Here is a 15,294-nt window from a genome sequence, read left to right as displayed (position 1 = left end):
TGTTCACACAAGATAATTTAGGCATGAAATTAGGCCAGTCCAAGACATCAGACAGCAGACTGCATTTCTTTTTCCTCCTATCTTCACCACATTGTTGTCCTTTCATTGCAGTCCTTTGTGTGATGAGACGCACACACACACACACACACACACACACACACACACACACACACACACACACACACACACACACACACACACACACACACACACACACACACACAGAAAAGAAAAAGGGGTTATTTTATGCCAGCTGGTGCAACATCACAACACAGAGTCTGGCTGTAGGGTCAAGGTTGGAACAGAACAGTTTATTTTTCAAAATAAATGAAATACGGTTCACCTATTAATAAAAAGATTCATGAGATACTGAGAAAAAAATCCATTAGGAGGCTGGTCTCAAAAGCAAATGCAGACATCGGATTCATGCTCAAGGTTTCTACGTTTGAGGGATGGGCCTTTCAGCTGTGGCCTAGCTGTTAAAGATGTTTTTCAGTAGCAGACTCGTACTGGGTGACTGCTGCACCAACAGTTCATATGTATTCAGGATCAGAGTTATGCACACAGTCTGTGTGATCTCGACTCATTTTTAAGGCCGGATGTCACATGCTGTTTTGACAGCATGAGCAGAATAGAAATGGGCATTTTAGCCCCTTTATTTCTTTTTTTTCCACTGACAGCAAGGGTAATTAATTTTGTCAATCTCTTTGGAATTTCAGTTTTCATTTAATGTCATGAATTATTAAAACTGAGTGAATATAGTTTATTATGCTGGTGGGCCTGCCCATGGACCGCTGTCTAGAATTGGGAACGGTTTAAATTTAGACTGTTCTCAGTCTGTAGCTCTACTTTATGAAACTTTCTACAAGGTGTCACACAACACTGTGTGCTTGGTGCTCATGACAAAGTTCCTGGGACACAGTTGTGCTCGAGAGCTTCACTGACAGCCAGCGGAGCTTGGAAACGTAAGCGCTTTATGTAAGGCACTATAGATCAAAGGATTTCTACTTCAGTGACATATTGCTGTTATTTATTTGAATATCTTGACAGTGTGTTTGGCTCAAGGACTGCTAGATTGCTTGGGAGCTAGCAGGGGGGTCACACATAATTGACAGTCCAGACTGTTTATAAGTTGTTGCCACGGCAACAGTGGTAAAAAAATTATCCTGGAGTGGACCACACATGTCTTGACCAACAGTTCACATATCCTTCCAGGTGCAATCTATTTGCAAAACAGGCTGCAGCCAGAAAGGGAGATCTGTTGTTTGCAAGAAGAAATTGAAGGAGGGGGAAGATGGAATGAGAGAGCCGGTGTTTGTGTGTGCGATGGAGAGCCTGAGGACCGCAGATGTGCATGTTTGAGTGTGCATATGGGCTGTCAAGAGGGCTGCCTTGGGATGATTCAGACTAAGTCAATTGAAGGTAATTTCACTGCAGCTCATTTCCAAGCATTTGTCTTCACACCAGCAGCCACAACAGACACCAGAGCACATGCTGCAACCAACTTTCCTCTTTCTTTCTTTCTTTCTCTCTCTCTCTCTCTCTCTCTCTCTCTCTCTCTCTCTCTCTCTCCCTCCTTGCTTTCACCGCCTATCTATGTGTGTGAGAGTGCATGTTTGTGTGTGAGCCTACCATCTCAAGTCTCTCTCTTCACCCCTGACCTGCAGGCTGTCAGGCAGAAAGTGGCACCATATCTTCAGAAGTCAGTGTCTCTGATTCACACGCCTGTCTCTCTTCATCATTCTACACCTCTCTTGCACTCTCTCTCTCTCTCTCTCTCTCTCTCCCCCTCTCCACATCTTATTGGATACCAATCTCCTCCTGTCGCCTTCGTCTTTCATCGTTACCTGTATTTGTTGTCACACTTTTTTTCCACTCAACGCCCCCTTTTTCCATTTCTGTCATGCTGTCTTTGATGCACTGTGTGTTTCTCCCTCTCCTCTTTCCTCTGTCTCTATATTTAATCTTAAACTCTCGCCCACATCGCACCTCTGGCTGTGCAAAATGAGCGGGGAGGAGAATGGGAGGTGACTCTGTTTGCTGGGGGGATGAAGGGGAGGCGACAAAAGAGGAGCGCAGGGGAGAGACAGCAGCAACGGGAGGAGCAGAGAGGTGGTGGAGGGATAAGGGGAGAGAACAGATGAAGGAGAAGGATCACAGTCAAGATTAAAGTGATGCGTGCGCGTGCGTGCGTGCGTGCGTGCGTGCGTGCGTGTGTGTGTGTGTGTGTGTGTGTGAGGAAGAGGCTAATTTTCCTAAGTTGAAATCTCCAAAAGTGTTTGGTTAAAGAATAAAGAGAGAAGCATGGCAGAGAGGGAAGCGTTCCATGAAGACACAGACATTAAAAGGGAGGAAGATGAGGGAAGCCACACACACTGCTCGTCAGTAATCAATACGCACTGCAAGTGTGCTTGAGCATCTGTCATCACACAAACACACAAACACACACACACAGACTTTAAACAGTAGGGAGTTTCCTGACAGGGTTGGGCATTTTATAAAATCTGTTTGTACTTGCAACGAGTTTAATTTACCAGTCGGTGGATTTGGGCTGTTCAAGAATTGTCTACAGTTGAGGCAGTCTCAGTGGGGCCTTGTGTGTGTGTGTGTGTGTGTGTGTGTGTGTGTGTGTGTGTGTGTGTGTGTGTGTGTGTGTGTGTGTGTGTGTGTGTGTGTGTGTGTGTGTGTGTGTGTGTGTGTGTGTGTGTGTGTGTGTGTTAGTGAATGAGTGTGCACCCACGCCTTTGCAGTGGTCACAGAGCACTGAATGCTCCAGCGAGTCGAGTCCCCTGTCTTTTCAAGGTGAGCCTCATTTTCTAACCGCCGGTTGGAAACTGAGACTCGCTTTACTGCCCCGTAATCACACTGCTTTACTCAATCACTGTCTCTCGCCCACTCACCACCAGAACAATCGCAACCCTTTATTGGCCCTTAGAGACAGGGCACAAACTGAATGTTGGGTATTGTAGTCAGTTTTCTTTCTCTGCTGTCTGGGCTCAAAGCAGCAAAATACAACTTTTTTTAGCATTTGATATTTAGGTTTTGGTGGCTCTACTCTTGAGGGCACTCCCCAAATCAGTGTGAATAAGTCTGCAAGAGTTCTTGCAACATATCTTATATTTCCATAGATATGAATCATAGCAAGAAGTCACAATAATAACACACAATAACATGACAGATTGCAGAGGTATTTGTCAATGAATAATTGTAGGAAGAAGTTGGAGTGATGTCAGCACAAGAGTCACAACGATCAGCTAAGAGTATGAGCTGTTAGATTATTAAGACCTCTTCTCCAACTTGTTTTGATTTGATTGATGGCTAAAAAAAAATGCCGGGGTGATCAGCAGACGAGCTGTCAGACAGGTCAGTTGGACTGAACAGCTCATTACAGATACGACTGCTCTGCTTTACCTGAACGAACATGGTAAAAAGGAAACTCAGCGGAATTACTGAGAATCTTCTTTAGAAATATAAGGCAGCTTGTGTTTTAGCTTTAATGTTCTACATTTATGTGTAATACGTTTAGTTACCTGTCTGAGAAAAGAGCTTAGTTTTCTGTCAGTAGTAGTAGCAGTAGCAAATACTAGTATTAGTTTCATATCTGCTTGTCAATGAACAATACATGTCTGCAAATATCCAGTATTTGCATGCTGCATTGCAGATATACAGTATGTGGGCACCTGTTAAATGTTTTTTTCCTTTTGTTTACATAATTGGTTTCACCTTTTCTCAAAGTGCCATGGTACAGTTTAACATTTACCACTGCACTTCGGACAAAAGGAGGGATCCAGTAATGATCATCAAAACAACCCGGAAACCTGCTCAGCTTTCTGCAGTCTGTTTTTGTTTTCAGTTTAATTGGGTTCAACTGTATTTTTTCAGGGACAGTGCACTTTAATCAGCATTTCAACAGAAGAGACACAAATTCAAATGTTCATCCCTCAAAAGCCAAGTATGTCGGCCAACCCTACATAATCCAAGGTTGGTTCTCATTGAAGCATTGTGTGGGGCAGATTACGTGTGCTTCAGTGAAACTAAGAAATTCAAGTGTCTCTTTAAGGCAGCTAGTGCAAACAATGAAAACACAGAACATTATTTTATAGTAAATAGAATAATAGAAAGGACTGTGCTCTACGCCGATGGATCCCAAACTGCACAAGACTGCCGCAAATGTCTGTCATGTCCATCCAAACCTCAGTACAACATAAATATAAATGTAGCCTACAAAGATGCTCATCGGTTTTAACAGTTTCGGATGCAATATTATATTAGATAATATTTAACTTAACTTAACTTAATGTGTTTCTCCTAAATCAAATTTAATTAATGTTAATGTTACGGTGTACAAGGACAGATTAACAAAAATGTTGCAGGCATTTTAATAGGACATGTGAGCCTGCTGTTGATGTGGAGAGAGAGCACAACCTGCAGGTTTTGACCCCACTGACAGTCAGTTTCTTGTTTTGTTTTCATGCGTACTTGAGAAGAGAGAGCCACGTCATACATATATGATGTTGGGAATACCACAGTCAGTGTGACAATGATACATAAACGTGTTCTACAGCATACAGAACCCGTCTGTTCAGCCAAGTAATGGTCAGTCTGACTTCAGACCTGAGGGCTGAGATGTGTTATCACTTCTTTGAGCTCTGTTCAGCGTGTCAAAGGTTTCCATCGCTTCCTCTGACCGTCACTATTTTTCTGATCTGCCGAGCTCCTGAGAATCTACCGAGCTGGAAAGCATGTTGTGTTACTACAGAAGGATATCAAGTCATTAGCTCTTTTGAAAGTTTTGTAACTTTAAAAAGGCACCATCAATTAGCAATATGATACATCTTGAGGCATCCACCGCCTGTCCTCAAGGCACCGACTTTGGTAGCCACTGCTCTACCGCACACTCTGTACCGTGTGTTCATGATAGATTTACGTTCCAATCTGGTCCACCATCTTTGATTTGCTCATGAGAATTTAACTTTGCTCCGAAGATGAATGAATTCCAGGATTCTGAGTTTTGCCATCATGTGTCTAGAGACCCTCTAAGCTATAAGTTGTTGTGAGCCAACAGTCCTTGCCTCTGCACAAACTGTGTAGTGTGTGTGTGTGTGTGTGTGTGTGTGTGTGTGTGTGTGTGTGTGTGCGTGTGCGCGTGTGCATGTTTTAATCAGTGATGCATCAATACGGCAAAAGCAGGAAATTAATTTAGTCAGAGATTACTTAATTCTCCATTAGACCTGTAAAACAGACTAGCTTCTTTGAGGAAAAATGATAACTATATTAATTTGAATTAATTAGAAAGGGTTTGAGGCTTTTCAGTTGCACTTTGCATGCATGAACATCAGTTGCATCTTAAAGTTTCAAGTGATTCCATCCAGAGATCAGTGGCCATTTGAGATCAGAATATTAATTCACTTCTGTCTTCATTTTTTCTCTTCCACACATGTGAACTCATTAATTGAGGACCTGTTTTAGGCTCTTTTACACAAATCCAACTTGAACCTTTTTTTTCTTGAAAGATTTTAGCCCCTTTTATTTGATTACGAGTGAAAGATATGACTTGTTACAAAGTAATTTCAAGTGTTCCAGTCAGAGGGCCCTCAGAGGAAAAAAAATGAATTCTGTTAGGTTTTATGGTGCAGGTGTATTTACAACCAGTTAAGCACCTGTAACAAGGAAAGGGGTGAAATACAGACAAAGAGTGTATCATTGACGAATCCATCTGCCGGCTTAATTCATTTGTTTAGTTGTTGGCTAGAGGATAGTGTGTTAGCTGAGCAACAGAGCAGAGGAGCCAATGTTTAACTGAATATTTATGAGATTTGCCTACAAATATTTGATAATCAGAGATAAACATGATAAAGTGGAAAACTAGACCCTGTGCGCCATCAGGGGAAAATTAAGCATATAAGTTAGAGGAGGAGCTGCAGATGCAAGACCACACACACACACACACACACACACACACACACACACACACACACACACACACACACACACACACACACACACACACACACACACACACACACATACACATCTTAGCAGCGTTGCATAGATTGTGATACTGTATAGTCTGTATTTGCATTTTTGCTCAAATCGCTATCTCTTTCTCTCTCTCTCTCTCTCTCTCTTTATATCCTTTCTTTTCACCTGTCTTCACTCTCTCTCTTCTCTCTTTATCCTCCTTTATCATCTCATCTTTCTCTCCTGTGCCATATCACTCATCCTGTCCACACATCCCTTCCAATCTCTCTATCATTAACCCCCCAGTCTATCTCTTCTCCTCTCATCTCTCCATCCTGTTGCCCCTGCTGCCCTTCCTCCCTCCCTCCCTCCCTCCCTCCCTCCCACTCATCCATCTCCCTGCCCTTCTGACTTTTAAGTCCTTTTCTCTCTCACCGCATCTCATCACCTTTTCCCGGTGTCAGTGACACACACCCACAAGGATGCACATAAAAAGAACACATTTCTTCTGACTCTGTCTCGCTGTCAATCTCCTTTAACCTTTATCTCTCTTTCTCCCCATCATCCGTCATTCTCAAGAGAAAAGTGATGTAATTAAAGTCAAGGCCGTTTAAATGCCCTAACCTATTAATTGGGTTTCCCTAGACTCTAATTTGCATTATACCTCTTCAGATTATCTCCTTCTATGCTGCAGTTGTTTCCAAAATGGATGTTATCTCTGCCTGCATGATTTTAGTCCGAGACATATAACTTGCAAGCACATCTTACACAGGGTTTTGAAATGTTGCCCAAAGACTTCAAGTTTTGATTTGTTTCTCTCAGTTGATGAGTTAAAGCAAATATACAACACTACATATTGGGAAATAAAACATTAAGATGATAACAAATAATAATGAATGGATGTTATATGGCTCGAATTCCTATATATGTTGGCTTTGCATCATGCTTTCATCCAAGGACGAAAACAAAGAAAACCACATACCTACAACAAGCTCCCTATACATCCGAGCATTATGGATTTTTTCATCTATAAATGTGCTTCCATCCTTATAGGTCCAATATTTGTCAATGTTGTTTATATATATCAAGTAAACAGGATTTTTGACCTTCCTCTCTAACATTTCTAAATTGATTCAAACAGAAAAGTCTTTAAATATGACTAAATATTACTCAACTAAATAACAAAGAAAAGAGAGACTAAGGTTATTCCCTTACTCTGTTTTTGACTTGACTTCATCTGTATGTGCCAATGAACGACTGTTAAATAGTGTTACGTAGACAAACAAGCACAAACACACATGCACAAACTTTTATTTTAGGTTATGTTGACTGACTGATGAGCTTATATAATAATAAAGAGCACAGGTCACATTTATCCACACTGTCTCTGCACACATTTGCTGTTCTCTCCATCACACACACACATGAACACACACACACACACACACACACACACACACACACACACACACACACACACACACACACACACACACACACACACACACACACACACACACACAGATGTACAGGGGCAGCATTAGTGTATAAGAAAAGGGTTATTGCAATATAATCCCATATTAAAGCTACACTAGCTGTTCTGACGATTGGTTCAGAGGCTTTTAATAGCAATCGGGCAACAGACACTCAAACAAACCCTCATACACACACACAGACACACATTGCACATTAACAGAGGCATTTGGACTCCTTGTTAAATGCAAAATGTATAATTCATGTTGCATGCTAAAGCACACAAAATAAGCACTATGCACATACAGTACACAAAGGCACGCAGACGTAATCATATGCAGCAAATCCTACTGTGACAGATGGATAGGATTACTCACCTGCCACACACACACACATACATAAACACATATACACATACAAACTGTGATGCAGTGATCCGACTACTTCTTTAAACAGAAATACACATACGAACTGTTGCTATAAACAGCCTTCCTGAAGTAGATTTGCACACACCTTTGTCAAAACCACTGAGTCTGTAGGAAACAAGATAAGCCAGTTACTGTGGATTTGTTTTTGTTTTTTTAGACGGGAGGGGGGGTTCCAGAGGTTAAACCTCAGGATTTTATCCATTAGTCCAGTGGGCTTACTGTGGCTTGTTTCCAATCAATCACCAGGACATCCATTCAAATTCTGGCCGGTGTCTTAAATCTTGAATGAGCTGCTTTGAAAATATAGAACTATAGCCGCGAGCTACAAGACTGGAGAGATTCCTCAGGGGGTCCAAATAGAGCATCTTTAACACATAATAAAACATTTCAGGCTTGTAAGCTTTCACTCTCACACACACACACACACACACACACACACACTTACTGTACACACTGTAATCTTTCCCAACAACTGTCTTCCGTTGCTTTCTCAGTCACTTACCTTTTCTTATCATCCCCTTTAGTCCGCATGCTTGTTCTCGCTGTCTCTCTCTCATCTCTGATAGTCCTTTAGTCCTCGGTAGCGCTCTCCTCCAACCTTTTACCGCGCTCTATCCTCTCTCTCTCTCTCTCTCTCTCTCTCTCTCTCTCTCTCTCCGTCTCATTCTGTTGCTCCTGATCCTCGCATGCTCGCGGAGCCCAGTGATCCTCCCTCCCTCCTGTCCTCCCTCTCTCTCTCCCTCCCTCCCTCTCTACATTTCTCTCTCTCTCTCCTCACTCTCTAACTCTCTCTCTTTCTCTCTCTCTCTCTCTAACTCTCTCTCTACATCTCTCTCTCTCTCTCCCCCTCTATAACTCTCTCTCTCTCCATCTCTCTCTCCTCCCTATCTTTCTGCCTTTCTCTGATTTATCCCTATCTAATTTATTTCTATACCCACTGCAATCCCTTCTTCCACCTTCATCTCTTTAGCTCTCACCTCTTAAATACTGTCACTCTGATTTAAATTCCTCCACCTTCTCTCTCTTACACTCGGTCTCTTTCCCCATTTCTGTCTCTTTAATGGTTGCTAATCCCATGCCATGCCCTGGTTTGTTTGTGTGTGTGTATGTCTGTGTGTGTGTGTGTGTGTGTGTGTGTGTGTGTGTGTGTGTGTGTGTGTGTGTGTGTGTGTGTGTGTGTGTGTGTGTGTCTGTGTCTGTGTGTCTGTGTCTGCATTGACCCTGGCATGGTGGTAGTACCAGTGAAACTTTGGCAGCACAGAAGTATCTGCTCCCGGGAGGCGAGCCAGGACCCAAACAAACACACACTTGCTTGCACTCACACAGAAACACACACTACCTTCTATCAGTCACTTTATTTATATCTTTGCTTTTCAACAGCATTCTACTATTCTCTCTCTCTCTCTCTCTCTCTCTCTCTCTCTCTCTCTCTCTCTCTCTCTCTGTGTATTGGTCTGTCGCTTTCTCTCGTGGGTAGCTCACCTCACTCTCCCCTTTGAGCTGTTTTGTGGCTGTCCTCCCTCTTCTTTGCCCCACTTTAGCCTCCTCACACCATTCTTTCCTCCTCTTTTATCTTCCTCCCTCACACTCACCTCATCCTCTGTGTTTGACTGTCCCAGCTCCCAGCCTCTCATTCCCTCTATGTCATTCTCTTTGTTTCTCTGCTGCCATCCATATCGGCTGAGGATGCTGCTGCTTTCTTTCTCCAGGCAAATGAAACAAAAAAATACGATGAATTGAATAGAACGTCAGATTAAACGCCATATGACATCAGGCTCTAATTATGCTTAATTATGAGTGCTTTGTTTTTTTGTGCACGGCATGACTTGTGTGTTTGCCAAATCATTTCCTCCTTTTTCATGAATGAGGGAGAATATTTAAGTTTAAGTTCTCACACATATTGCAAAACTGTTGTGGTTCTTTTGTGTGTTAGGGCCTATGTATCTGTGTTTTGAGTTAAAACTGACTGTTTTTTGTATGTATGGACAACGAATTGTTACTCGTGAAAGTGTGTGTGTGTGTGTGTGTGTGTGTGTGTGTGTGTGTGTGTGTGTGTGTGTGTGTGTGTGTGTGTGTGTGTGTGTGTGTGTGTGTGTGTGTGTGTGTGTGTGTGTGTGTCACTGCGTGGTCCCTTGATGCAGTGTCCTTTTGACCCCTCCCTCACCTTAAAATGACTGGTGATGTATGCGCCACTGCAAAGCGGTTGACTCACCTTGCGATGTGTTTCAAATGACCTCTGATGAGGCAAGCAAAGCTGTGCGTGTGTGTGTGTGCGAGTGCGTGTGTGTGTGTGTGTGTGTGTGTTAGTGTGCGTACATGCATTACATAAGCAGTGAGAGTGCAGTGCAACACATTGGGCCTTAATATACAAAACACGTATGGACAAAAACATACAAGGTTGACAAAGCATGAGAACATTGGCTGAAGCTCTGAGGTCACAGTAATTTGATTGTGCAGAGGAGGAGAAGTATGTCATTGTCTAACAGGAGGAGGAAGAGGAGGATGAGTACACCGTGTGAGCTGGAGACTAAGTTTCTCGTCTCGCCTCCTCTCTCGTTATTCGTATCCCCTTGACCTCTCTTCCTCTCTTTGCTGTCTCTTCTTTATTTATATCACCTGATGGTTACTCTTTGTGCTTGACTTGGAGATGGGTATCTGAAGACGCATTGATCTTTTTTCCTAACAGACGAACATGTTCACATACACACTGAAACTCTAACACTTATCCACACACATAAACACCCATGTTCCCTCGTTCTCTTACTCTGCCTCAGACAAAGACACATAGTCACATCACCCTGAGAAACACAGCAACTCTTAATTGCACCTCCGCTCAATCCATCTCTGTCTTTCAACCCCCCCTCTACTTCCCACCATGCTGTCTGGCAATTTGTGTGTGTGTTATAGACACATGTTATAGAGCGCGGTCAGGAATGAGTGTGTGTCTGCGATACAGTGAGGGATGCTGCAGGCTTCCTGTGGGACTGTGTTTTGTAGATGTTCTGTTTTATTTTTTTTGATATGAAAAATCACAGTTGAGAGCAGCAAAATTGACTTGCCTCCTGGAGGGAACACCACAAAAAGAAAAAAACAGAGAAGGGAGGAGGAAAAGAGAAAAAGGAAGGGTGGGGAGGAGAACACCGTCAGGGTATGGACCTGAATGAAGAGCTGTGAAAGGCATCAATGGGTCTAATACGAACCCATTTGAATGAATGGTTGTCATCGTGTTCCTCTGAGCTTTCGGTTGAAACTCATTTATTCATGTATTTGTGTTCGTAGTCTATTTTGCTGCTTGAATGTCTTCCTGTCTTCCAAACACGAACATTATCCAAGTGTCGACGGTGGATTACTTGCTGTTCCACGCTATTGAGTGGCAGATGAGCTAACATGCCAGAAAAAAAAACATTTGTGTACTTCAGATGATTCTATTTAAATTAGAGTTGACAAAGTAATTGCTTTAATAATCGGCCTTAATTTAAAATGAATGATATGGTAATTATATCTAATTGCATTAATTGTGTTTCACTGTTTATCCCACCAGGCTGCTCTTGGGGATAATGAATTTAAAACAGAAAATTCAGACTTGAGAAAGAAGAAATAGCACAAACTTTTGCATTTTCAGCCTCAGCCTTACTTTAGTTTGTTGCTTATGGTGGCAAAAGTTCTCAGAGGTTCAAATCACAAACTATTTCTGCTACAATGCATAACAATTTTAACATGTCTTGTTGCCTTTTTGCCTTTATGATTCATACATTTTCTGTGTCCATTCATCCTCTTCTGTTGATGTGGGATTTAAGTGTTTACTCTGTAATGTTTGGTTTGTTTTTTGTTTCATTGCATGTGTGAAGTTGTCATGCTTTTACTGTTGAATTTTGCTGCTTTCTTGGCGAAATTGCCATCTCAAAATATTTTTTTCCTCAATGGATTTTATATGGTTTAATAAAGAAAAGAAAAAAGCGTCGAAATCATTAAGTGGCTTTATCAGCATGTTCATCATGGCTTTGCCTTGACAGTTTGACGGTGAAGGTTTCGTTGCTGGAACCTTTTTCTTATCTGGAATATTGTTGTCGCAAACTGGCTCAGGGAATGTTACAAGGAAGGGATTCCATGCAAGAGATCTACTTAAAAGAAACAATTAAATAATTGATTAAACCAAAGTTAACTCAAATGAACAATGGGGTGTGGAAATCAGCAACATCATCAGTGCATTGGTGGAAGCTCTGGAGCTGTTGATGGTGCAAAAGAAGGTGGTGAAGGTTGAATGTCAGCTGTAGTGAGGGTCAGACAGACAGCCTTTTATGGGCTTTAAGTCCCAACTAAAGTTGTTTAGTAGTTGTTTAGTTTGACTCTTTTGCACCGTGCAGTTTAATCAACATTGCAGCTTCTAGGTTTGCTAGCAAGACTTAGTTCAGATGTATTTCTAGTCATGCAGGTGCATTTCAGGTACCTGTCATTCTGATGCAACTCTGAAAATACAGCTGTTAATACATTATTAATGAGAGTGTCCAGAGTGAGAAAATGGATGGATAAATGATGGAAAAGAGGTGGAGGAGGGGAGAGAAATCCCAGACCTTGCCAGCATCTGTGTCCTGTTTTGTCACTAATCTCTTCACTGTTGCGTAAGGCCTTTGCCTCGACAAGCCCTGAGCTCTCTCTCTCTCTCTCTCTCTCTCTCTCTCTCTCTCTCTCTCTCTCTCTCTCTCTCTCTCTCTCTCTCTCTCTCTGTAATCACTCACTGTAATTTTCACTAGTTTAATTAATATCCACAATCCCACATGTCTTTGCATGCCATGCAATGTGTTGATGAAACACATTTATGTGTGAGGACACACACAGTTGATGGTCAGTTATTTGGCCCTTTGAGCGTTGCTGTTTGTGTGTGTTTTTAGATGGTGTTATAGGAGATTGAGAGCATAAGTCATCAGAGAAGACTAATTACACAGAAGTAGGGCAATACCACACGTGACCTTAACAAACACACACAGACACACAAACACTGAACTGTAAACTGTAGAGTAGGTTTGGTGTGCGTGTGTGTGTGTGTGTGTGTGTGTGTGTGTGTGTGTGTGTGTGTGTGTGTGTGTGTGTGTGTGTGTGTGTGTGTGTGTGTGTGTGTGTGTGTGTGTGTGTGTGTGTGTGTGTGTGTGTGTGTGTGTGTGTGTGTGTGTGTGTGTGTGCTAATCCTATTATTGATCAACCATTACACTCTAAGGAGGCAAAGACGGTAGAGAGGGTGAAGGATAAGTATGACTGAAAAAGTATGTTTTCCTATTAGAATGAAGGCAAATGCGCCCACACACACACACACACACACACACACACACACACACACACACACACACACAAACACACAAGCCCTGCTCATTTTGATTAGATGAAAGCTGTCACCACATGAGATGCCGTTCATCTTTCATCTTCTATCAGCCATCCATCATTCTTCATCTCTGTCTCGTGTTTCCCTTTTGTGCCAACAACTTTGGAGAATAATTTCACCCAAGCCCTGGCTGTTCCGACGAAGCAGAAATACCTGCCCATCTGCCATGTTAATCAAAAGGTTCTGCGAACTTCATTCCAGCAATTAAGCCCAGCAGAGGGAATGTTCAGAAAACATTAACTACAGTAGAACAAAACTAAATGACAGTGGCTTTAAGTACGGCACCATGGACCTTAGCTCTGACGGAGTCCTAGTGTCCCTGAGGTGCTCCGACCCCTTTCAGACTCAATCTGATGGCTTTCATTGGTATGAGGGTCATTCCTGCTTGTTTACGAGCAGAAATGAAAATATAAATGGCAGATCGAAAAGAGAAAGTGGAAAAATGTAATAGCAAAAGTAACAGGGACACTTTATGTTTGGCAGATCATTTTTTTTATTTTTTTTATATGTTCCACAAACATTTACAACTTGAGCTTTACCATGTTTCATTTTAGGTTTCAATATGTCATTTTATTGGCTGGACAGAAAACACAAAGGGCATGGGTGTTCACAGCGAATAATTAATAATCAGACAAACAGGTGGAGTAGATGGAAAAGAGGGGACTGGGGGGGCTGATAGTAAATGACTAACCAATCAATATTTTAGTAGTCTATGAATTAGTATCTGTAATATATGCAAACCATTTTTACATTCATTTTATTGGTTATTTCTATTCTCTTCCTGCCTGCGGCCCCTCTCAGTGTCTCTCTCCTCTCAGGTTGTGGAAAGGTTTCCATTAACTTTTCCATGAATTTAGTGCTTTAATCCAGCTCAAGGATTTTTTCTCAGCATAAGTAGTTTTCACACACACTTAAAACTTGAAACTTTTTTTTTCTCCTTATCCTCATCTTTCATGTCTGTCTTACTTTCAAAGCGATGCTCAGTCGTTCTGCCTCCTCTGCTGTCTCTTGACTCTCCTTCACTTTTATCTTTATCCAATTCTCCCTGTTACCAGTCTCTCTCTCTCTCTGTTTTTGTGTACTCACCGTGGGCCATATTCACAGTTAAGTGCACATATGGAGGAGCTAATACCTCATTAAAAACACCAATGCAAAAAAAATGTAAATCAATGTGCAAGTTTGCTCTAAATCAAGAGTAACTGTTGTTTAATCAGGAGCTTCAAATGTCTTGTTTTGATGTGATTCTAATTGAAACGTTTTTTAATATAATGTTTTACCATGCTATAATATCACACTGTGTAAACTGTCTGTCACACTTTGTTGACCACATCTTGCATTACATATTATATGAACATTGCTCCAGTGTTTGTCAAAATTACCACTTTCCTTGATGTTGCTGATATTGCTCTGTCCAAAAGTTGTCTTCTGATTTTCTTCCTTACAAAAGTAGAACACATATTTAAAGTAATTATTCATGAAGCTGTTGGCACTTTTCACCATTTTGCTGTTATGTGGATCTTTTTTCTTTTGTTATTTTTGCAATTCAGAATATATTTTTGAAATCTTACCTAGTGGCAGACAGTCACACTTTAACTGTAAAATACAATTTAGAAACTGGAGAGGCTGCCAATCCTCCTGGTAATGTTTGTTTATAGTAATTATAGTCATTTGTGAAAAACACTGTGGTATAAAAAATGTCATGCGAACAGCAACGTTCCAAAAATAACATCACAGTGTCTTGCTCTGAGCGCTGCCCTTCGTAATATGACATAACTGGTGTGAGGTTTTTGTTGAAATTAATTCACTTTAGGCAGCCTTAGTCACGGTGCAGCAATAATGTACCTTAAGAGATTTAAATGTCTCGCTTTAGAAGCATAGCACGCAGTGTAAGAGCAGCTGCACAGTGCCCAAAGAATAATGCGTCTCTTTTTGTCTCTCACACACTTTTCCTTCGTAGTCCAGAGTGGTCGCCTGCATGACAGCTATCCTCAGTCAGATGGATGATCGTCACTATGAAACATACATCGAAACCTTCGCTGGATCCTCTGATCTAGTGGT

General features: G+C 41.6%; 1 protein-coding gene across 1 annotated transcript in view; it reads left to right on the top strand.

The window, feature by feature from the left end:
- LOC129089686 (dedicator of cytokinesis protein 2-like) overlaps window positions 1-15,294 on the top strand; it is an 89,973-nt gene that overhangs the window by 55,946 nt on the left and 18,733 nt on the right. Inside the window, exon 27 of the mRNA XM_054596995.1 lies at window positions 15,194-15,292. Coding sequence (XP_054452970.1) covers window positions 15,194-15,292 — 99 coding nt within the window. The remainder of the gene's footprint in view (window positions 1-15,193; window positions 15,293-15,294) is intronic.

Source organism: Anoplopoma fimbria, chromosome 4, assembly GCF_027596085.1.
Source record: "Anoplopoma fimbria isolate UVic2021 breed Golden Eagle Sablefish chromosome 4, Afim_UVic_2022, whole genome shotgun sequence".
NCBI lineage: Eukaryota > Metazoa > Chordata > Actinopteri > Perciformes > Anoplopomatidae > Anoplopoma > Anoplopoma fimbria.
The sequence above is the reverse complement of the archived record's forward strand: the minus strand, read 5'-3'. Positions and strand labels throughout refer to the sequence as shown.